This window comes from Colletes gigas, unplaced genomic scaffold (genome assembly GCF_013123115.1).
Source record: "Colletes gigas isolate AHSC1104 unplaced genomic scaffold, ASM1312311v1 Colletes_gigas_Sc00002, whole genome shotgun sequence".
Classification (NCBI taxonomy): Eukaryota; Metazoa; Arthropoda; class Insecta; order Hymenoptera; family Colletidae; genus Colletes; species Colletes gigas.
The window spans coordinates 2,721,649-2,745,200 of NW_025106631.1; the positions used below are offsets into that span (position 1 = coordinate 2,721,649).

At 35.2% G+C, this 23,552-nt stretch overlaps 7 protein-coding genes across 10 annotated transcripts; 3 read left to right on the forward strand and 4 right to left on the reverse strand.

Annotated features, from left to right (window-relative positions):
* Nucleotides 1-2,890: 2,890 nt before the first annotated feature.
* On the reverse strand, nucleotides 2,891-9,082 carry LOC122400422 (dolichyl-diphosphooligosaccharide--protein glycosyltransferase subunit 2). The gene is made up of 12 exons (XM_043401883.1): nucleotides 8,946-9,082; nucleotides 8,668-8,885; nucleotides 7,897-8,105; nucleotides 7,213-7,344; nucleotides 6,849-7,009; nucleotides 6,624-6,763; nucleotides 6,163-6,538; nucleotides 5,763-5,942; nucleotides 4,153-4,375; nucleotides 3,851-4,063; nucleotides 3,424-3,595; nucleotides 2,891-3,167 (listed from the first exon to the last, which is right to left on the reverse strand). Exons 1-12 carry the CDS (start codon nucleotides 9,080-9,082, stop codon nucleotides 3,025-3,027), a joined length of 2,304 nt encoding a protein of 767 aa, XP_043257818.1. The 3' UTR covers nucleotides 2,891-3,024.
* A 356-nt stretch (nucleotides 9,083-9,438) lies between these two features.
* Nucleotides 9,439-10,573, forward strand: LOC122400791 (RNA pseudouridylate synthase domain-containing protein 1-like). The gene is made up of 4 exons (XM_043402457.1): nucleotides 9,439-9,682; nucleotides 9,763-10,006; nucleotides 10,072-10,348; nucleotides 10,423-10,573. The coding sequence occupies exons 1-4, from the start codon at nucleotides 9,464-9,466 to the stop codon at nucleotides 10,571-10,573; spliced, it is 891 nt and encodes a 296-aa protein (XP_043258392.1). The 5' UTR covers nucleotides 9,439-9,463.
* A 10-nt stretch (nucleotides 10,574-10,583) lies between these two features.
* On the reverse strand, nucleotides 10,584-11,889 carry LOC122400799 (DNA repair protein XRCC3-like). The gene is made up of 5 exons (XM_043402469.1): nucleotides 11,753-11,889; nucleotides 11,409-11,606; nucleotides 11,184-11,314; nucleotides 10,903-11,112; nucleotides 10,584-10,823 (listed from the first exon to the last, which is right to left on the reverse strand). The coding sequence occupies exons 1-5, from the start codon at nucleotides 11,766-11,768 to the stop codon at nucleotides 10,584-10,586; spliced, it is 795 nt and encodes a 264-aa protein (XP_043258404.1). The 5' UTR covers nucleotides 11,769-11,889.
* Nucleotides 11,890-12,296: 407 nt separating this feature from the next.
* On the reverse strand, nucleotides 12,297-14,516 carry LOC122400025 (serine/threonine-protein kinase RIO1-like). Its single transcript, XM_043401214.1, has 5 exons — nucleotides 14,358-14,516; nucleotides 13,266-14,296; nucleotides 12,975-13,186; nucleotides 12,578-12,865; nucleotides 12,297-12,504 (listed from the first exon to the last, which is right to left on the reverse strand). Exons 1-5 carry the CDS (start codon nucleotides 14,411-14,413, stop codon nucleotides 12,403-12,405), a joined length of 1,689 nt encoding a protein of 562 aa, XP_043257149.1. The 5' UTR covers nucleotides 14,414-14,516; the 3' UTR covers nucleotides 12,297-12,402.
* A 256-nt stretch (nucleotides 14,517-14,772) lies between these two features.
* LOC122403332 (dystrophin-1-like) lies at nucleotides 14,773-18,049 on the forward strand. The gene is made up of 12 exons (XM_043406816.1): nucleotides 14,773-14,838; nucleotides 15,101-15,268; nucleotides 15,332-15,461; nucleotides 15,535-15,742; nucleotides 15,820-16,063; nucleotides 16,124-16,235; nucleotides 16,296-16,462; nucleotides 16,519-16,634; nucleotides 16,712-16,934; nucleotides 17,014-17,341; nucleotides 17,423-17,722; nucleotides 17,797-18,049. Exons 3-12 carry the CDS (start codon nucleotides 15,362-15,364, stop codon nucleotides 17,916-17,918), a joined length of 1,920 nt encoding a protein of 639 aa, XP_043262751.1. The 5' UTR covers nucleotides 14,773-14,838; nucleotides 15,101-15,268; nucleotides 15,332-15,361; the 3' UTR covers nucleotides 17,919-18,049.
* A 127-nt stretch (nucleotides 18,050-18,176) lies between these two features.
* On the reverse strand, nucleotides 18,177-21,175 carry LOC122403342 (glycerophosphodiester phosphodiesterase 1). 2 transcript variants are annotated; one of them, XM_043406834.1, is made up of 6 exons: nucleotides 20,905-21,175; nucleotides 20,361-20,869; nucleotides 19,389-19,564; nucleotides 19,106-19,307; nucleotides 18,788-19,017; nucleotides 18,177-18,713 (listed from the first exon to the last, which is right to left on the reverse strand). In XM_043406834.1, exons 2-6 carry the CDS (start codon nucleotides 20,694-20,696, stop codon nucleotides 18,572-18,574), a joined length of 1,086 nt encoding a protein of 361 aa, XP_043262769.1. In that variant the 5' UTR covers nucleotides 20,697-20,869; nucleotides 20,905-21,175; the 3' UTR covers nucleotides 18,177-18,571. The 2 variants fall into 2 exon arrangements, with proteins under 2 accessions (XP_043262769.1, XP_043262761.1); XM_043406826.1 differs by having other exon boundaries at nucleotides 20,361-20,951; nucleotides 21,058-21,163.
* LOC122403353 (40-kDa huntingtin-associated protein-like) lies at nucleotides 19,591-23,386 on the forward strand. 3 transcript variants are annotated; one of them, XM_043406848.1, is made up of 7 exons: nucleotides 19,591-19,967; nucleotides 21,769-21,940; nucleotides 22,025-22,071; nucleotides 22,155-22,357; nucleotides 22,433-22,634; nucleotides 22,697-22,799; nucleotides 22,870-23,386. In XM_043406848.1, exons 2-7 carry the CDS (start codon nucleotides 21,855-21,857, stop codon nucleotides 23,228-23,230), a joined length of 1,002 nt encoding a protein of 333 aa, XP_043262783.1. In that variant the 5' UTR covers nucleotides 19,591-19,967; nucleotides 21,769-21,854; the 3' UTR covers nucleotides 23,231-23,386. The 3 variants fall into 3 exon arrangements, with proteins under 3 accessions (XP_043262783.1, XP_043262778.1, XP_043262789.1); XM_043406843.1 differs by lacking the exon at nucleotides 19,591-19,967 and adding an exon at nucleotides 21,094-21,227; XM_043406854.1 differs by lacking the exon at nucleotides 19,591-19,967 and having other exon boundaries at nucleotides 21,806-21,940; nucleotides 22,870-22,988; nucleotides 23,061-23,386.
* The last annotated feature ends 166 nt before the right edge of the window (nucleotides 23,387-23,552 follow it).

Sequence of the window (23,552 nt, forward strand, 5' to 3'; positions counted from 1 at the left end):
TGACAGCGTATAATGATGCAGTGGTCAGCAGGGGCCAGCAGAGGTTGGCAGAAGCAAGAAGAAGCCAGTAGTAATCATTGTACACTATCAGTAGTATCAGGAGTGATCAGCAGAGGCCAGCAGGGGCAAGCAATAGCAAGTATTAATCCTTATACAGTGTCAGAACTATCAGGAGTGGTCAGCAGCAGTCAACAGAGGCCAGCAGAGGCTGACAGTAGCAAGTATCAATCCTTATACTTTGTCAGAAGTATCAGTAATGGTCAGCAGAGGCCAGCGGAGGCCTGTAGGGAAATTAAAAAGTACATCTAGCTGTACTTTTTATCTTATACTTCAGGTAAAAAGGGGTATAACAGTTTTATGACATTACTTGCTAACTCAAGTTACATAGTAAAGAAGTAAGTGCACAAGAGAGACGGCTGAAACTTTTGTGATGATCAGTGGAACGTCTGTTTGTTTATCAAATGCGTAATAAATAATAATCTGTTGATTAGATCAATAACCTATTGTAAAGTTTTAACAGAAGTGTTGGAGTAATGCAATTTGATGATTGTCCCTACATGGGGCACGAATCCGAATCGTCGAGTGCACGTTTTCAACACTTGCTCGCAGAATCAGTTTACTGTTGGATGGTTTGCAAGAAACCGAGGATCAACGTCGAAAGGCCGACGGCGCTCACGCGGAGACGATCGATCGATCTTTAGAAACGCACGAGACGCGATTAAAAGGCGTTGACGCTTTCTTTCGCGAGAACATCGAGACAGCGTTCGCGGACAAAATTTACGATTTCGAAAATATCAATTATCATCGAAACAAGGACGAGGCTCTGTTAGTGAAAATCAATTTGCTCGTGAATCTTCGGAACGAGAATGCGTTTACCGCTGCAAGAAGTAACGCGATAAGTAAGACTATGGATCTTCCATTTTAGCGCTGTTCTAAATCTTTTGATATAGAAAAAATTGATTATTCGAAAGAAATGTTAATTTCAAGGTAAGGTCGACGCTTTCGCGGAAGACGGGAAAAATGAGAGAAGATTGACCGCGGCACAGCTTCAGAAACAACTCGAGGATCTCTGGGATAATTTGCGGAGCGTTTTCTTAGACTATCGGAAAAGTATTGCAACGCTCCGATGGTAAAGATCCCGTAAATTGGCGAACATTCGTTCCAACAGGTACCGAAGATCGTCGAAGAGCTTACAACGCCATCCGAAGAAAAGACGACTCGGATCGGCAAATGATAATCGAACAGAGTCTACGGATCTCTTATCTCCTCGAGGAGATCGCCAGATATCGCGATAAAATTAATCTTTACAAGAGCAACGTGGCGAACGAGCTGCACGACGTTGTACAGGAGTCACGTTTCTTTCAGATCGCGTATCGAGAAGCGAACGAACATTTTATTTTTGGTAAATCTCCTTATTTAACGAGGACAAATACAGTAATCCCCCCTATAACACGTGGTTTCCCTCATGTAACGCGGGGATTTCCCACGTCACATTTCTGTACTGTGAAATTTATAACGATTTGTACAGTTCATTTCATAATCAATTTCGCGTACGTTTGCACATTGTGTCAATCGTGTTCTTATAAAATAAAATTATATTGTTTTATTAAATTTGTATTCCTAGTTTTTGAATTGTAAGAACATTGATTATACGTATATCTGTGGCGACACCGTCGCGGTCGCGTAGCCGGAAGCAGTGATGGACATTTGTGGGAACTTTGGTCATGCGCACTGGAAAGGAATCCCACGAGGAAAAATTCTAGTACGAATGTCCATCACTCGTACAACGCGGTACCAATCAACCGTGTTATAAGGGGGATTACTGTATAATTCATTCGTGGCGTAAAACTTGGGTAAATAAAACCGGATTGACCCCATTCACCAGGTCGCAATAACGATAAATTTAGAACAATGACGATGTCCAGAGTATACAACAATAGTGTGAAACACTTGAAGAGCTTGATGATAAAAGCTGAACGCATACTCGGATGCATGCAAACGTGTCGAAAGTACGAAACGCAAGATGAGAAAATACTTCCACCCGTGGCTGATCATTCTGTGCTTCCAACGCAATTGGCTAAGCCCGAGGACGATACTTTTCCCTTTGATCTAGTCAGAACCTTTAATTTGCATATTACTCGTGTGTTTTTTCTTGTTACCTTACGTCCACATAGGAAAAATGATTTGAAAATGTTTTTCTTTTAGATCGCAGACTTTACAAATTTGGAGAACTTCTGGCGCCGGTTAGGCCTCGTTAAAATAATCGTCGAAGAATTACGCGTAGAAAGGAATCGATTAGTAACGCGATCGTACGATCTACAAAATTATGTGAAACGCTGGTTCACGAACGAGACATTAACGCCCACGTTTGATCAAACAAAGTGTGTAAGGGAACCCTACTGAAACAACCTAATCGTTTTCCCAGAGATCTTTTAATACAAACGAGAGATTTGTCTTTGTATGTGGCCTTAATGGAATCGTTTATATTGACGTAATTTATTAAAAACGATAATTGTATATATTTACATTCACACGTACGATCATCGATGCTGGAACGAAGAATAGCGAAGTATGCAAAAAGCTCTCACGGGTTATTAATTTGAAACTTTTATATACTCCCGCGATATACGTGTTACACTCGTAATTGCCGCGTTACATGTGTGTGTGGAGAATACTTGGTTTTTAATAAATAAAACTGACGGCTACGATAGTAGTGAGTTTCCATAGTATGTCTGATTTTGCAGTAATCACAAGTAATCGCTACAAAAAAATTATTGCTTCTTATCCGTACGCAACAAACTTCATTTATTATAAAAAGTCTTGATTAAATTAGCGTGATAAAAATTTAATGGACAAAACGTGAACAGCGAGCGACGGAATGTTGTTTACTTCTTCCTTCGGTCTCGTCCCGCGACACTTGTTCGTATTCGACAACCGTGTGTCTTTTGCGTGTTCTCCTCCGTGTTCACTTTTGCCGGACAATTGGATCTCTTTGATGTTGGAATATCGCGATGTTCCAGCGACTTAACGTGATTTACGTTTACGGGCTATGTGCGATAACATTTCATTGCCGCTGAGGAACGTGGCTACGCCGAAACTGAGCAGGTATCGAAGCGTGACGAACATGTTGAGTTTCAGCCAAAATACTCCAAAATGCACGAAGATAACTGAAAGCGGAAAAGAGAATAAATTAACGATGCTCGAATAACGTTGATATTTTATGCGTAAAGCTATGGTTCTGGAAACGGTGTCGCGAATATTGGGCTACAAATGCAATATCATAACACTTGCATTTGCGAAACGTTCACCTTTTCTTTGCGCCCGAATGTGGGGCAAATTGCGCAGAGACGACACAATCTGTCGAGTAACGGGCACACGCCTGCACGAATTGCCTCATTTACGAAGTGAAATATATGTACTTACTTCCCAATCCAATGTGGAACGTGAAAGCGCTGACCGAGTATGGAAAGTTCGATATGTTCGCGCCAAGTTCAGCCCATAGAATCAGCAACAAGAGAACCGGTGCTAAGCACAAACCTGTGAATAGATTGGAGACAAAGGCGGGAGGCCTTTTCTCTGGCTCGCGGAACATGTGCTGAAACATACGAGTACCAAAGATCCAGCAAACAATTTTACGGAACAAAGGATGTCTACGTTGCAAATTAATATCCGTGTACGAATGAATATGGTATTCCAAGTGTTTCGCTTGAAAAATATAGAATAAATATGCATTCGATATTTTTTCTACCAATGTTAAGGAGGTGATAGAATCTCGAGCGAATTGCCATCACTAACGAGCATTGGTTTATTTAATTTGCAACAAAACACGAAAAGAACAGAAGCATCTTACCTTTATCTCCGGTTTGGTCGAGTAGATATCGGACTTGTGCTTGTAAGCGATGTTCTTATCGACTCGCTCGGTCGAAGTCAATTCGGGGAATTTTAACGTTACCGTCGCTACTTTCCACTGGAAGGGATTGTTCAATATGGCGTCGCCCACGATTAATTCTACGTTGTAGTCTCCGCTCTGATGATCGAAGTTCGCGGCTGCAGATCCGACCGGCTGAAACATTTCGAAAATACCATCCACGTTTTTCAAATTATTTCACCGGTGATCGTAGGGATCGACGAACGATCGAAACACGGGATTACCATGTCGAATTTGTAGACGTGCGATGCATCCGGCTCGGCCACGAATAAAATTTCATGGCCCTGTTTTCCATCGTTCGAAACTGACGCGGAAGATAGTCGCACGAAAGCTTGATGTGCTCGCATTGGCTTCTTACTGGCGCCGTCCCTCAGCAAAAATCGCATCACCAATTTTTGCTGCGAGTCAGCTTCTATCTTATTGGTCAGTTTCTCCGGATAAGTCACTCTGTAAGCAACACGAAACATACATCAAGATGTTAACCATATACAGGGTGTTGAGCCACCTCTGGGAAAAATTTTAATAAGATAGTCTAGAGGCAAAAATAATTTGTTAAAAAGTTATACAAACATTCCGGCCATAGAGTATATTTTCGGTAGAGAATTTTTTTCTCGAGAATGCGTAGGATTTCGAAGATGTGTCTATTCAACAAAAATGATTATAATTGGCCCCCACAAACGTAAATAATTTTTCCAGAATGATTTGAAATATTTTAATTTCGCCGAAAATTTGTCTACCTTCCTGAATTTTTTTCTGGAAATTGGGTAGGATTTCGAAGGTGTGTCTATTCACCAAAAATAATTGTAATTGACTCCCGAAACCGAAAATAATTTTTCTAGAATGATTTGAAATATTTTAATTTCCCTGAAAATTTGTCTCCCATTTTGAATTTTTTTCTCGAGAATGCGTAGGATTTCGAAGGTGTGTCTATTCACCAAAAATAATTGTAATTGACCCCCGAAATCGAAAATAATTTTTCCAGAATGATTTGAAATATTTTAATTTCGCCGAAAATTTGTCTACCTTCCTGAATTTTTTTCTCGAAAATGCGTAGGATTTCGAAGGTGTGTCTATTCACCAAAAGTGATTGTAATTAACACCCGCAAACGTAAATAATTTTTCCAGAATGATTTGAAATATTTTAATTTCGCCGAAAATTTGTCTTCCTTCCTGAATTTTTTTCTCGAAAATGCGTAGGATTTCGAAGGTGTGTCTATTCACCAAAAGTGATTGTAATTAACCCCCGCAACCGAAAATAATTTTTCTAGAATGATTTGAAATATTTTAATTTCGCCGAAAATTTGTCTACCTTCCTGAATTTTTTTCTCGAGAATGCGTAGGATTTCGAAGGTGTGTCTATTCAACAAAAATGATTATAATTGACCCCCACAAACGTAAATAATTTTTCCAGAATGATTTGAAATATTTTAATTTCGCCGAAAATTTGTCTACCTTCCTGAATTTTTTTCTGGAAATTGGGTAGGATTTCGAAGGTGTGTCTATTCAACAAAAATGATTATAATTGACCCCCACAAACGTAAATAATTTTTCCAGAATGATTTGAAATATTTTAATTCCGCTGAAATTTGTCTACCTTCCTGAATTTTTTTCTCGAGAATGCGTAGGATTTCGAAGGTGTGTCTATTCAACAAAAATGATTATAATTGACCCCCACAAACGTAAATAATTTTTCCAGAATGATTTGAACTATTTTAATTTAATTTTTTAATAACTTTTTAAGGAAGCCTCAATCAAGAGAATTTTCGTCTTATTTTGGCCTCTAGAATCGTGTATATTTCCATAACGCGTGGAAAGTTAGCCAAGTAGATATTACCGTGCAAGTTTCGGTTGAGTGGTTTGATCGGCATCGCCCGTTCCAATTTCCAAATAGTCGACTACTACTTGGCAAAGAACTTTTACTGTGACGGTGTTCGTGGTTGATCCCGCGGCAACAGATATCTTATAGAAACCGCGTTCTGGCTTAGCTTCCATAAGATTAAGAGTATACAATGTTCTGAAACACGGATTAAAGCGAGAGTAAATATTAAATCTTTGCGAACATACGAAGCAAGTCTGTACGCCAATTTTCTTGATCTTCCTTGGATCGTAATAAAAAAGGTCAAAGGGTTAAATTGACGTATATTACTGTACCCCAATGTATAACCAATTTCGACACAAATGGAACGGAATCGGTAAAGTTTTGGGGGAAAATATGGTACAACTTGTGTACTCACACATCCGTCGGCGAAGCTTGCAAGCTTTGTTTGCTTAAAATAGCCGCGTCGGTTCCAACACGCGTTGCCGAATTCGCGATCACTTTGGACAGACCGGTCACCGGATTACCGAGGAAATCGCAAACTTTTACTGTGACTAAAGGCTGCTGGACAGAAATATCGATTCCTTCGTTGGCTAACTTTACGCAAACTGGTTTTTCGATATTACTGTTTGCCATAGTCGTTAACGCTGAAAGTAAATTCGCCACGCCTTTTGGTGTCTGCACGGAACGCCGGGAAAGGAAATAATTAGCCATTTTAACGGTTTGTTGAGTGGTCAGTGGCGGTTTTTCCTTCAGAGCGGTGGAGAGTTTTAAAATGCCGCTCACTAAGAAACCTGGAAAATTGAGCGCGAAAAATGCATTTAGAAATCTGTTTTACATAATTAGCCGCATAATTGGTAGGAATGAATTTATGCTTACTGGTCACTGAGAGGCCACCCTCGAACTGTAAGTACTGTCCGTCTACTTCGTCGGCTTGGATAACGACATCTTCGATACGATCCAAAACAAACGCACCGCTGCTTCCTAGGTCTGACGCGATGTGGAAAGTGTAACCCAAACTGCTCGTAAAACATTCATACTTTTGTAAGTTTTGTCTCGAGTTACGCAGCCTTTTGTTTAAAATATTAATGAAATAGATCGTACTTCCATAGATTATCGTCCTTTCGTAACATAGATAGTATCGTCCTTACTACTTTTTCAACTTTCTCGCGCGGTAGTTTCTCGGATAATGCGGTCAATCCATTTACTGCAAAATGCAGTTCCTGCATAGTGGCGCCATCCTTGTCTATCGTGCTCGAGAGCACCTATCCGGAGAAAAACGTATACATTAACATCTCTCACCGAACAGACTATATTAAAGAGTCTATATTAAAATTTTCATTCAGTAAACATAGCTATCTTCACAGTAACAGTGCAGTAGAACGAAAGTTTTATAACATCATTATTGTGAAACGAAAATATAATCTTTTCCTTTTCGTTAAAACTAAAAATTCCTATTAGTTTATACCTTCGAGATCATCGGAGCAGGACTGTTTTTACAGTTTCCAATGGTTTTCCATATAGACGCAATGTAAAATGCTTTCTCTGTAGTAACGTCATTGCCGTCCTTTGCGATCTTCGTCAAGTCATCGCAAATATCCTGAGAGCACACAAATTTGATTTAGACCAACGCCAGGAGATGTTTGAAATGTCTTAAGAGATTAACTCTTTTATCAGAAAGACTAATCAAAGAATCATTGTGTTTCTCAAATATTTGCATTATTCATCATGTTAAAGAAGCGAGATAAAATTTGTACATTTGTTTTTGCGAGTTAAACTCAGAAAGCGCTGAATCAATTTGTACAAAACTTTCGCCAGATGTTTCTTATTATCTTACGATCGAAGGAGACATAAGTAAACACAGAGGGGAAAAAACAAGCGGAAGAAAAATTTCTTTCCGATTAAATACAATGCGATATACGCTAACGATACTAACAAAAACACGTTGAAATTTAATACAGGTAAATTGTAGCTTTTAATTAGTTTTGTACGAAAGTTCATGTTAGGAGTAATATAAGCATTTTTGCATCTAACAGTTCCATTTAAACGGGAAGCCCTTAAGAGGAATCCTTCATTTTTAGATTTAAAAAGTAAACTGATACGTCCAATATACAAAACATATGCGACCAAAATAAGTTGCAAAGATTCTTACTTGTTGATTCGATATAGTTTCTCCAAGAAGCTTATATCCTTGAACGGCATAATGTACAACGGATATATCGTTTGACGTTAAACCCGGTTGTAGGATTTTTTTAAAATGAGTCTTATCAGCTGCTGTTAAGTGCGAATTCGTTGACTGGTGCACTTCGTTGGCTGATAAACAAATTGTTATACGCGTGATCGCGATTAACAATATTAAGGCTGAAATACAACATAACATTGACTTTGGCCGAGCATTTTATTTATTAGTACGTTCATTTACAATCAACATTTACTTTGCTCTTGCGAAAGCATAATACCGTGTAGGTTAAATCAGATAAGTATCGAAAACTTTTAACAGTAAAAGTTATAAATACGAATTACATTAACGAATTTCGATCGAATTAAATCTAATTCGGGCAACAAAACGACATTGTACGAATTAGCGGCTGTGGTGTGAGTGAAAATATCTGAAGCAATTGTACATGAAAGGGTTAATTTTCGAGTCGACTAAAATCACATATAAAATTTATTACAACAAATCTACGGATTACAAATCGTTGCTGTACATGAAGTACACAGCGTTAAGACTGCAACATGAAATTAGAACGAATACACTGAACGCAACGTTTAAGACCGAATGATGGGCTAGGCAATAACATAGCCGAATCGTGAATAACGTGTGTACATTACCCGATGATAACATAAACATACACGGTCATTCGCAGCTATACGCATGTAGAAAAAGAGATTTAAAAGTAGCGTGTAACTAAATGATACTCACGAATATTCATGATAGCAAGAATACCGGGCACGCCGGTTGCCACGTTGCTGCTCCGTACAAAATGGCTCTTCACCCATTGCGCGTGTACAGAAAAATGGACGATCCTTCGTTCCGGAAGTAGTTGGCAACACGACTTATGCACGGGGCATGCGCACCCAGTGTGGCCAGATCTGGCGTAATTGAGTGCATCGAAGTCGACTATAGTGACGACGACCGTCCTTAGCGTGTAACGAAGTGGTGGGGATAGCAGGCATGTACTACCGCACGAGATATGTTACGTGAGCTCGGTATTTCGCACAACTTCGGGAAATCGATAGAGAACGCCAGTGTGAGCCTTTCCTTCTTGCTCTTGCAACAGCTGAAATACGATTCCAAGTTTTGCTAAAGATACATCTATGGCAGAAAGCTGACGCATGCGCAAAAAGGAATCCCACGAGAGAAAATTCTAATGCGCATGTCCAAAATTCACACGAATGTCCATCACTCCCCCAGTGGGGGGCAGTCGAGACTTGAAATCGTATTTCAGCTGTTACAAGAGGAAGAAGGAAAGGCTCACACTAGCGTTCTTTATCTATTTCCCGAATTTGTACGAAGTGTCGAGCTTACGTACACGTCGCTCATGCAGTAGCATGATCCTGCTATCCCCACCACTCCATTGAATGCTAAGGAAGTTCATCGTTATTAATGTCGACGTCGATGCACTCAATAATGCCAGATCTGGCCACACCGTACCCGTCTTATATTTTGTTTACAAAATACGAAACCCGAAATGTACAAGTTCACGTACAAAAATAGAATGTTGTACATAGCGAATATAAATAAAGTACTATACAATTGTAGCATATTTATCCTAAGATTGACACAAATTCTTATAAAGTTGTTGAAATCACAACTGAAAGATTTATTGCAAATTAAACGTGGGAATTATGTAGACGTGTTGCATCACAGTGAACATTTTTTAGTAGTTTCGAAACCATACGATATGTACATTAATAGCAATAATCCAGAGAAAAAGGTATAGAAAGGTTGTAATATATCTTCACTCGTAAACGTGAAGATATATTTGTTACACTGACGTACAATTTGAATTTTTAGAATACCCTTCAATCTGAATTAAAAAAAATTTTACCAAATTTGGCCAATCCAAATTTATTTCATGAATATCATTTTGTACATAGATTGGATTATGCAACCAGTGGTGTTATATGTATCGCATTAAATAAAAAGGCAGCGAGAGCTGCTTCGAACGCATTCGCATCGCGAATAGCAAAGAAATTTTATTTGGCATTGCTTCATGGTCATATTAACGAACCTCACCTTGTAATAGACAAAGCGATCGGTTAGTAATTAAATTAAATATCTCGATGGAGGCCTAATTTATCTATAACGATGTTCCTTTATCAGGAATTGATATAAGAGAGAAAGAAGGGAACCACAAAATGTGTATCGGCGATAACATATTTTGTGAAAAACCACGGAAATCTTGTACAGTCCTTGTAGTACTGGAACAAGGTTTTAGAAATGGAAAACCGGCTACAAAAGTGTTATTATGCCCTGAGACTGGAAGACGGCATCAGTTGAGAGTACATTGTTCTCATATTGGTCATACCGTAGTAGGGGATTACACATACAGCGAAAGAAAAGATATAGAACCTTATAGAACATTTCTTCACTCCTTCAGGTATTATATTTATGCATTGTACATTAATGTTCACCCATCTCCATAATAATATTGATATTTATTAATCTTTCAAGATTGATACTAAATAATGATATCGAAAACTTAGACGTAAGAAGTATAGATCCGTTTCAAGCTTCTGACCCAAGAAATCAATGGTCGCCGACAAATATTGCCCGAGTCTTGGACGAAAATATATTTTCAGATATTTATAATCTTATGCAATAAAACTAATACTCTAATTGTTTTTAAATTTATTTTGTATTATTTGCTCTATCGCTTTCACACCAGATCCTTGTACTTCAAACGGAATAATTATTTCTGGCAGATTTGATGACAATTTTACACAAGCGTATCTCAGAGAATCTATCCTATAAAACTGTATGGAGTTGGTTATCATGCTCAGCCATGTTGTTCCCAACGATGGTCGCTCGCTCGAATTATCGTTAAGCACACTGTTATGAACAGTTGCTGTTACCTATACATAAATGATTTATAAAGTGGTAAAAATATATCGAGCTATCGGATATGGTAATGAAAACGATATTCCGTTTTACCTGATTGATACAAACTACACACACTTCGTTTCCGCATAATTTATGTAGTTGACGCCCAATTGTTCTTAAACTCTTTGCCCTATTGTTAGACTCGTCGTTCCAATCCTCTACTCTGTACGGAGCAGCGATTGAATCTACAACTATCAATCCTATCTTGTATACGGACATTAATATCGGAATTCTATGAAGCAAACATATTTCCAATTCATTCTGTAAGGATGCAACATCGAGTATCATTTCAGCAGCTTTTAAAATTTACTTGAAAATGAAATTATTATTACAATAGATGAAACATGTTCCACAAATATTAAGTCACCGTTTATTCCATGTTTCTTAGCGGGTTCTAATTTTTTTATCAATTGCTGTAACCGTCTTGATGGAAAAACACATTCGGTACAAATGTATACAGCGCCTATATTAATCGTTAAATTTACATATAATGTTTAAAAATTATTTTTTTGTAACTTAGTTTTTATATTACGAAACATGAAATTTTTAAATATTACCAGCAGCAAAACCACCCTCTGCTACGGGTAATTGTACGGTCAAGCATAGTTGTAAAGCCAATTGAGTTTTCCCCGTGCTAGCCGCCCCGTAAATTTGTGTAATCCCGCGTGTAGTGATACCACCTTGAAGCAGTGCATCAAATTTCAAGCAACCCGTTGTGAGAAATTTTTCACGTTCCTTCATTATCCTCGCACTTTCTGATTTCATAAAACAATATAAACGTAATAATTATTAAAGAAACAAAACTTACAAAATGTAAAATTTTTGTACAATAATGCACACGTGTAAGGGGAAAATTCATATTATTTGTACAAAATATAAGTGTATGTATTTATAATAGTACCAAAATAATTTGCCATTATTTTGATCGTTTCAAACGTATTTGTCGAAATTTTCTATTGCTAAATAATACTTTGAAGCTTGATCGTAATATGCATCTACGAATTGTATGATACATTTTAAAGTAAACACTATGTGTGTATATAGTATCTCCAGTCAGTGTGGCCAAATTTGGCGTAATTGGGTGCACAGATGGCGACACTATTAACGACGAACAGAGTGGTGGGTGGAGAATAACTGATATTCTCGCAACTTCGGATAAATTCTGATAATTTCCATTGAAATTGATAATAGCTAATCGTCCCACAGCGATTGGTGAACTTATTCTTATCGAACAATACAATATTGAAAAAATTAATGATTCATTTAATCATGAATTGTTATTAGCAATTTAGGATTAGTTTAATCGTCGAAAGCGATTAGTTCAAGAGAATCGATTAATCGATTAATTAGTTGAGAAGAACTTAAATTCCGATACATATACGGGACAGGTTATATTACTTTTTACTTTCCTTGATACAAAGGAAACACAATTTTATTATGCCCACTTTCCTATGTTGGAAAAATGAAACAAAAAAAATGAAACATTATTTCTTTTGTACAACTTCTTCATATTCCTTTGGGAATATCTCCCTGACAAAAATATTTCAGCTATTATTTTTTCTTTAGAACCTTCTCTTTCCGCTTTTTTATATGTTTCTTCATTTTAGTCTTCCTTTTTTCAGCCTGCTGTTCTTTCACTGCCTTCTTTCGCGCCTGAAATTAAATCTACTCGGTTAACGTTTAAACGAATAGAAAAATTTTAAAAATCTTCTGACAAAATTGTTACCTTTTTACTTTCTAAACTTTCGTTTCGAGGCCGAGCCGAATTCACAAATTTTTTCTCGCCATCCGAAACACCTTCCTCGTCGCTATCTTCATCCTCTTCAGAATTATCAATTTCTTCGGAAGAATCATCCTTTTCCTCCGTATCGCTGATTTTCTTGGAATTTGACGCGAGAATTTCGGGAGTATCAATGGGCTTGGATAAGTCTGCTTTTAAGCCAACGAGGGTCTTGTATATTAAATCTTCTTTTCCCGATTTAGCAAGCTTTATATCCCGTTCGATATCAATGACCTAAACATGCTTATATTAAAATGTATACCTGTGAATATTAATATACATATACAAGTTCACACATGTCGCTTGTTACGTAGACGTACATTCTGCTATTCTTTGATAGTACCTGAGTTAGGTTTTGAGGGATGTAAGCTTGCTTAAATACTTGTTCTTCTAATTGCTGTTTGGGATCTACTTCTTGTTCGTTATGTTGTGCCATTTGTTCTGAAATTTTATCTAAATAGTCATCCATATTCTCTTCGGTTATCGTTGGATCTGTTATAAAGTCAAACAATGCTTTGACGGTCATCACGCCTACTTCGTTCTTCTTGAAAAATTCTAAAAACATGATATAAAGTTGTGCACTATATTCTTCATAAATATGACATTTATATTGACAATTTTTATTGTCACGTACCAGTAATATTTGTACAATCTTTTCTAAGAAATTCAAGTGCCATAGGATGATCGTGTTCAACTGCCTGTGATACATCAATTATTACAATTGACCCATCATGATACAGCATATTATATTCGCTTAAATCTGCGTGAACAAGTTTGCACTTATTATACATTTTCCACATTGTTTCTATACATTCTCTGTACAGTTTCCTTGGTTTAGATGACGTAAGAACAACATCTTTCAGTTTAGGCGATGGCCAACCGTCAGTACCTATGAAATCCATTAGTAGTACATGACTTCGTAATAAAATTGGTTTCGGCGCAGTTACTTTTCCTTGCTGAAGACGTATTAAATTTCGAAATTCTTTTTCAGCCCATGTTCGTACCATTTTACGTGGATTATGACGGCAATATCCATGACGAAAACGAAATTCACCGGTGACATATTTATCTCTGTCCTTAAATTGTAAAATTGACGTTTTATATATTTTTATCGCAAACTCTACTCCTGTTTTCGACGTCGCGTGATAAACGTTGGCTTCTTTCCCTGTCGATATACACCCATTGATTTCTGCAATTATACCTTGATTTAAAAGTTTAAATAATATCATTCTTGTACGTGGATCTAAAACTTGTTCAACGGTCGCGCGATCGTGTTTGTCTTTGGTTCTAAACCTATCCTTTTCTATGCGTTTGTCATTTTCGATAAGAAGATTTGCCGCGTGTCCTGGTAAAGACGGTCCTTCGTACTTTTCGATATTGATTTTATTCGCATAACGACGAAACAATTTATCCGATGGCTGATAATTGGTAACCTTTTTGGAAATGTTTTGAGCGTTAACACTTTTAGCTTGAATATTTTTTACGATAAGATCTTTTGTTCTAGCTCTGTTCTTATCTATATCCCATATGAAACAACCGTCGTTTAAATCATTATCATCGTCATCGTCATCCTGTTCTTCCTCTTCACTATTAAAGATATTTAACTTATCCATATTTTTAGAAAGATGAGAATGAAACAATGGTTGTCCTTTGTACGTCCCTAATCTATAATAAAATATTGGAACATGTATGTATCGTTAAAGAAAATATAATTAAATTTACGTACGATATTTCAGTTTCATCAGCATCGCTAAATTGACCCTCGTCGAACTGTTCAGACATAATGATCGTCTATTTTGTAATATTTACTTCTTTACAGTTATTAACAAATGTTTCATAAGAAGATAAATGTCAGAATATTAATCACGTTTCCTTGAATCTTAAACAAAAGTGGGGTTATATTTCAGATTGACTAATAGCAAGGCGCGTTTTAAATGAGAACATGAATTTTCAAATATGAAGATTTTTTATACAATATTGTCGACATGCATATTCTTGCATAGTCGATATAATTTAAAAGAGTTATAATTAGTTAGTACTGGTCAAATAAAATTTTTAATTTATCTTTGAATATTCGCAAAATCAGTAAACCATCGAAGGAGTTGTTCTTCTTTGATCTTCGTTATCCATGATTAAACTTACGAAAACATTATTTTGTTTACATGTATCACCATTTAAATTGTAAAATTACGTTGCAATGTCAGAGAGTAAGATATTTGTTATAATTTTTCATTCGGGAACAATTAAGTCGTTAATAATAATTATGTAAGATCGCAACAGTATCCTTAGTGTAACGTAAAATCTTAAAAGTTTTATTCACGTTCTGGTTCTATTTAATTGCAAAATGGGGAATAGAAAAATTATAAAACCATTCTACTTCCACTTATTAAATTGAAAGTGTTAATAGCATTAAATGTTCGATTTTATTTGAAACTTTCAACGTTGCAATTAATACAAGATCTTTTTCAGATTCTATGGACTTGAACTTTTCTGTGAAAATGTTTAAAAGTACGAGTATTACAATTAAACATTATGTTTCAATATTATAATGCCGTTGAGGATCAAGGATTATAATGTCCATTGGAACTAGCTTAATTTGAACTCATTCGTATAATTATTTTCAATTTTGATAAAAACGTAAGAAATTAATAAATAATAAAGAAATTTTTAATATATATTAATTTATTCTGTTTCTTATAGGTAGTTATCTGAAATAAAAAATACTTAAAGATGCAAAATATTATGCAATCTATAAGAGAATGTAATACCATTCGGTATACATCTTATAGAACAGCGGCAAAAATGCAAATTTTACACAAAGAACTTAGTAGTAAGTTTAATATCGCGATAGTACTTAAACACTGGTAAGTTCGCAACCGGTAATGTTTTATATTTCTTTCTAGTGCAGTACATTCAATTGGAATTAATCGCCGGTGTCTTTGAACGTCATAGACTTTCGATCACAGAAAATTGTGTAAATTTGGATCCAAGCGAAATTGAAGATGTCCTTTCAGACATTTATTTTGCAGCATGCAAAGAGAATAATACTAATTTTGATATCGATCTTACGACGAAACTTGCTGTAAATTACATTTTGACTACATTTGATAAGTACGTCGTCGCGGATATTTCGTTGTTTACACTTATTGCATATTATTTAACTATTATAAATTTAATAAATATTGTAGACAATGTACTAGAAGCGTATCGGTATTTTCCGTGAAAGTTGCTTTAATATTAATGTGCTCTGGGAGATTGCAAGAGAAATATGGTTATTTCTACCAACAATTAGCGGACCACAATGCGTGTTTGTCCAAAGCTAGTTTGCACACGTTATTAACAAATATTTGTAAAATTACGGAAATGCTTGGAGAAAGTGCTGCGTATGGATATCAAAACATTCAATTACACGTTGACAGTTGTTTTTCAAAGGTATAACAAAATAATAATTTTTAAATACGTTTACTTGACGAGTAACAAATTTAACGATAGTCTCAAGGATGCCTTGGAGTTACCGAATCAGAGTTCGCAGCATGGATCATGCAAGAACCTCCTTTGCTTGTTTGGATAACGACATTTAATCGTATGAAATCTGCAGAAAACAGTATGTACTATGTTACGTTTTAAATTTGTATAAAATTTACAAATATTTTCTTTTTTATAGTTACACATAATGTCAGATGCTCCTCTTGCAAAGCATCGACCATTCAAGGACCACGGTACACATGCTTGAAATGTACAGCGTATCATCAGTGCCAACAATGTTTTTTATACAGTAAAATATCAGGGAAGCACAAGTTGAAGCATCCAGTTCGCGAGTTTTGTACCAAGGTATATCGATATCCCTTATTTTTTTATACAGAACGTTACATGTAATATTTCTTTAGACTTCAAATCGAGAAGTAACAAAGTTAATTATTGAGTTAATAAGGAACAAATTGAGATTGTGCCCTGCCAGGTCGATCGAAATGAACATTGAGGATCAGACACCGCATATAACCAGGTTACTAATCACGAGAAAAATAGTATAATATAAAGCATAGGAAAACGTTTAACTTCTACTTAAAATATTTGATGTAGCAATGAGATATCACACATCGACAATGAATCATTAAGGGGTACAATGAAAAAACGAGTCCTAAGTGATCCACAAAAAGAGCTACAGAGCATAATTACTCATTTGGAGCAAGAAAATAAGGAATTGCAAATCGAATTACTCGATATACAGGGTACCAGAGCAGAAAGACTCCAGCGTCACAGAGTTACTATCGAATCACAGCTACAACGGTTAAAATTATTAAAAGTAAATTGTTAATTAATAATTTATAGTATTGCAAAAATTTTAACGATCAATCTGAAATATTTCACGAATTATTTTTTAGAAATATTTGTTTGCCGATAGAACTCACACACCTCAAGTAATTAATCACATGCAGAGTACGCCTATGGTTCCACCTTTGTCATCGAGGCTAGCTGCTTTACCTATAAATTTTGAATTGAGCCCAATTATTCGGCAAGAAAATATAGAACAGATCTCGAACTCGAACGATACAGATACGCTGCAAACGAACACTTTTAATCCAACGTTATCTGTAGAATGCGGCACCGAAGAAAACCACGATGTTATTTGCGCTGGAGAAGCGTCTACCAGCTCAAGTTTCAGTAATACACTAGAATCTACTCGCATAGAACTCAGTACATGGATCGGAGGTACATTGTCACTATTAATTTTTATTGTTCGAAAATCTGTATAGACTATAATGTTAATTCGTTAAGATTTTTAATTATTAGGAACAAAGAGATTAGAAATAAGTCCTGCCGCTAGTGGTTTTTCTCAGTGGTTAGGCTCGACCGATTCCGGGTGCAAGAAAGAAAAGTATTCGATGAAAACTATGACAGCCAGCACCGAAAACGAATCGCCGTTAATAATTTCTGAATCTCTTATGGGCATTCATAGGAATAATACACCGTCTTCTCTTCAGAGGCCAGACAAACATTCGCAGCACAGTAGTTTACAAAATATTCAGGGTGACTTAAATGACATATTAGATAGATTACAAAATATGGTTGCTGATGACTGTTTACTCGACGGTAAGTTATTACATTTCGGTGTTACAAATTGTTCTTATCGTAAATAAATATATTTATACAAATTGTTATTGTAGATTCTTACGTTGCTAATGATAATTGTAAATTGAAACGTGCTACAACTGAAATGGAAGATTTGTTAACAGGACTTATTCAAGGTATGGAATCCCGTAAAAGTAAACTTACTACTATAGTGTGATTAAATTTTTAAATCGCAACCAAGCGCTCGGCAATTCCAAAGTAAATATCTACGAAATAAATATCTCCGTCCGCGAAGCGAAACATTTTTAACTATATCTAATTGTAAGTTATCGATACCAATGTTAATGACGCAGTATAAGTATGGTATGTAGAAATAATGTGCAATTCTGGCAGTCATTAAAATAATTTCATATTTTTCAAAAGATAGACATTTCACTTTTTATATATATTAAGGTATAAGCTTATAATTAGCTTAATATTATCGGTTCTAAAGTAATTTAAAATTTGTGCATGTTTTAAGTTCTCGCTGAAAATTTCGTAACGTTAGTATAAATTATGTTTACATAATTTTAAATGCAAGTTAATATAAAAGTTGAATATATTAATAAAAAAAGTATACACAATAAAGCAACGTGTTAATACAGAAGAGAATAGTATTTTCATTTGATCGACGAGAATTAGTACCTACACGTTTAGAATTTAAATGAGAATAAAAAAATATTTTTATGTATAAAATAAACGCCAAATTGTTGTAATAAAATATATAAATACAATTCATCGTTTCGATGTATCGACTAGATTATTGAATTAAATGGTCTGCGTGCCAATAGTATAGAATATACCCATGTTTGTAGAATATACGATACAATACTACATATCTTTTTCATATAACAATGTGTCCGTTAAATAAGTTACTTTAAGTAATCGTGAGAAATGAATTTTCTCTGATGGTAAGTTTACTGTCCATGCCATTACACGAATACCGCGATCATGCCACTCTTGTACAACGCGCCTAAAATAAATATACAAAAAATATTTTCCTTTTTCACATGCTATTATAAATAATGTAGAAATTTCTGTACATACTGGCTGAGCGTGTCTTTGTGTAATAAAATAACGGAAATGCCCACAATATAGTATACACAATGGAAAATCGCCCATTCGTATAAACGATTTAATAAACAAGCTGCCATGTGTTTGAATGGGTTATTGTATCGTGCTGGCCCGGGACCTTCAAAACCTGAATACGAAGTTCTTGAAAAATATTGCGGTCGCCATGCAAGGCTTCCCACAATTCGGGGTTCTTTTCGTCTAATCTACAATAAAAATCATTATTTAGTCAACCTAATATCAATCAGAATCGCTTATAATTTCATTTTTTTATACTTTTATTTTTTTTATTACCATATATACAACAATAGGATTAAAGCTAGATACAATTGCTCTTTGAAACAGTTTTGGATACTTTTTATACGCATCTAAAATTGCTTGCACAACTTCGATTCTTGTATCTTTTATATCCATAATTATTCTTTGTTCATTGTTCGAACACATTTCTAATACATCGTTGAGCAATGGAATCTTTTCATCGTCGACAAGCTTATCTCTACGATAAATAAATAATTTATATTTAAATTTCAGCCCTGTTTTCAGAAACGTTTTCTAACGAGAAGAACAGTCGGTTTACTTAAGTGGATAATTGTGCGTAATATTTAATGTCTTTAATTGATCCCATGTCATGTCTTTGATAAGTCCAGTCTTTCCAGTAACTCTATCAATCGTCTCATCGTGAAATACTATAGGTACGTTATCTTTTGTGAGCCAAACATCTAGTTCAACCGCGTTGCAACCTTTCTCTTTACTCTAAAAGATATGTTTCATAGTTAATTATTGCTCTACTTGTAATTTAATTTATAAAAAAAGCAAAGGTGGAATTTATTTTGCACAAAAGCAGTAAAATCTCTCCTCGTGTATACTATATAGGATGTTATAGGATTGCTATAACTACGATATAGAACGAAGGCATTTAAAACAGGCTACTTGAATAATTTGCCTATTTTTGATTTTTAGTCAACTTCGGTTTCATAACTATGAACGACTAAAGGTCATTGAAGGTGAACTGCAATGGAAAAATACTGATCAAACACCTTGGTAATCTAAGCTCTAAAGTGATTCAATTTTAAACCTTGTTATGTTTGAAAAAACAAATAATAAGGGTCTAGCCTAATCAGGAGATCCATCGACATACAAACTTCTGTCATAAAAGGTAGGTAACTTATTTAAGTGGTCTATTTTACATGCCTAACTCTGTATTAGGGCCAAGAGAAACATTGTAGGTATCTGCAGGCTGCATATTCCTCTTTGGTCCAGGTCTCAAATAACAATATGCAAACGCCTATAATGTTATTCTCAACTTTAGTATCCTTATCTGTTAGATGTAGGAAAGAGTTCTGAAGACAGACAGATCCTAGCCGAAGTAAAAAAACAGGCGCAGAACTCTTTTCTATACCTAATATATTACGAAAAAAAGTAAGCAATTGTTCCTGTTACAAAGATACCTAGTATTCCAAAATAGCTAATTAGAAATATGTCGGTTTGTTATTTTCTCCAGAGCGACATTCTAAACGTACAAAAACCATTATTATATATAAGATTTTACATTACGAAAAGCTGTTAAGCTGTTCTCAGGGAAATCGTATCCTCCACCACGATGAGCCACCACTCGCATGCAAAATTGTTCTCTGTTATCGTACTCCTTGGACACGGTATTATCTTTTTTCAGTGAAAGGGGATTCGCACCAAGCACTTCTTGTACAATTTGTAAATTCGGCGGCGGAATCCTGGCTATTTTTATTCCAACTGTGATAAAGACAGAACCCCAAACAATCCATGGTACGCAGAAATAATAAAAAACACTTATTAAAATGCTCCAGCTAGTTTGTAGAAATATCCACAAGAAAGCACTGTTCAAAATTAGTTCAATAAATTCATGCATCTTTTAAGGGAGCTTTTTTTAGTCTTGTTAATGGTTTCTTTTTACCAAAAAGATGCGAGCAATTAACTCTACGCATACAAAGACATTGATCATGATATTCTCATGCGACACTCTGTATTACTTGAGCATGTGATTCTGCACATTTTTCTGGGAACTCTTATAAACTTGGTAATCTATAATTGTCTAATGATAACGTTTGTTTGTGTACAGCAATATCTACACACAGCCGAATGATAACTCGATATTTTCGCGCTCCTGAAACATAGAATGTTCACTTTAGTAATATGTAGCTCGAATCATAAAATTTTAAATAATTAATCACGGAATTGTCGCGTATCACGTTCTATTAATTTTATTCTACCCTATGATGCAATTGATGATAGACGCAAGTATACACAAACACTTTATCGAGTTTTAATCAGATCAAAGTTAAGTAAGAACTGTACATCTTCAAAATTACAGATATCGTTACAATACGAAACAAAATACATCAGTTCCAACATTAAACAATTATTTATTCATTAAATAAAGGTGATAAATAATAATTTCTGTAATGAAAATGCACACCCGATGTATCTCTCGTACACTACATATTATCTTCTAGCTACAGAAGAGTAATATTCTTATCTAGATAAAAATCGAAAATAATGAATGAAAGATAAATAACTTTTTATTCGTTACTGGTTGAATAGAAATTAGAATTTGGATTACAGAGTGATGTTGTATCATACGTTGCATGAAAATAACAACACTTATCCAAGTAACTGTTCGACCAATTAATTATTGCAAATAAATCGTTATGCGTTTAATTCTATTCGGCATCTATTACGTAAAATATAATTCCGTCTGCTTCTACTTCTACATGTAACCACTTTTAGCTATTACATACCATTGCCGTTTATTATCAATTACGTAGATACGTATACATAGGGTGTCCTGAAAAATACATCTTTATAAGCTTAGCATTTGTTTACTTTTACTGGCGGAAAGTAAATTGAATAAAATGAAAAATGACACGTACGAAATAACCGTTTAACTAACAACTTTTAATTGCACGCATTCTTGACGAAAGAGATACATACGTGTTTTGCATCGTGCAACCAATTATGCGAACCAAAGAGAGCGTTGAAAAAAAATTGAATTGAAAGTTTTGAAAAAATGGCACATTTGAATCAAAGGCAGATAATGGGGGATTCGTTGAATTTTTTGACAAAGTACCACGCTATATCTAATAAATTAAAAAAGTAAGCGTATCTTTGTTCGTTTCTTTTTCTTGAATAGTTCTGTTCTCTCTTATAAAGATCCATTTGTTGTTAATAATATTTTAGACGTTTTATGAGGAATCCGAACGTCGCAGAAGCAAGCGATCAATTCGGCAAGTTGCACAAAAATTTCGCAATGCATGGCTTGTTAGAAATATGTAATTTAATATGTGTAATATTATTATTTTCTTCGTAGGTGCCTTGGCTACAGAATGCGAACAAAAAGAATTATGGCAGTACGCAGGCTTGTGTTCGTTAGCTGCAGCTAGATGCCAAGGAACGTTAAAAAACATATTTCCTGAATTAAATTTTCTAATAAAAGCGGGCAGAGAATTTCTTGTTGCCGATAAAAAGGATAAAGATATAGGTTGCCCTTCTATAGGACAAGAAAATACACAGGTTTATTGTTTTACCTAGATTCGTACGCAATAATGTGAATCGTACAAAATTTTCAAGTTCTAACTGTTAATTTAGGCTGCCATAAGTTGTTTCGGTCATGCTTTAGCACGTTGCCAAACTCAACCAGGATTTAACACTATGTCTGCTGGATTGGCGTTAGAATTGGCATTAGCTTTAGACTCGACTCCGGCTGGTACGCAACAATTACGCAAGGCTATTGATATTTTTCCAACATCAAAAGCTATTAATACATTGGTCTCTTATCACATCAAACAAGGTAAATATTTATTCAAATAATTATAATCGATGAAGATCATTAATAAAAACACTATTTATTAGGCGATTATGTATCCGCTTTGTTAATTCTGAACGAATTTGTTGAATTTATTGAAACTTACGTAAATGCTGGCGCGAGAGGCAACTACAGCGTTATATTACATAGGTATAATATACAATTGAAAGTTTAGAATTATGTTGTAAGTAAAAAATATGAAAATCATATTCATCTACAGGTGCGAAGTGACCAGAGTACTTTTGTTACTTATACTTCAACCGTCGCCGCAAAGACTTGCACCTTCTTTGGCTCAAGTTTTAGAGAAATATGCGTGGATAGAAGAAACTGCAAACAATGGTAAGCATTCCTCTGCTTTTACTTTAAACAATTTACATATATTACAATGGATAAACGAAAACTATATTGCAGATTTCAATATGAGCGAAAATGAATTATTATTGTTACAATCTTTGGTATTAGCATCTCAGTCCCATGATTATCAAGCATTGTTAGAACTGGAAGGTGAATTGTGGCCCTATTTAAGCGCAGAACAAAAAGAATTATTGCACAAGTTAATTCAAGTTTTAACAACGCAGTAAAGTATTTTAACTTTATTTTTACCTCAAATTATTCGAGTTACGGGTAAGGCTTGTCCGAGTGTATATTATTTCATTTGATTCAAATAACGACGAATTGATCGACGATAAATGAACCTCAACAGCGTTGAGAATTTTCGAATTTAGAAATAATTTACTTTATAGTGTACAAAATAAATAAAGAACATTCATTTACTTCGATTCTATATTCGACTATATTTGTTTATTTACCACTCTCTAATGTATAGTACATGCACGCGACCGAAAACACCGACAAAAGCTAATAAATCATTGCATAATGTGATCGTTTATTTATTTTCATAGT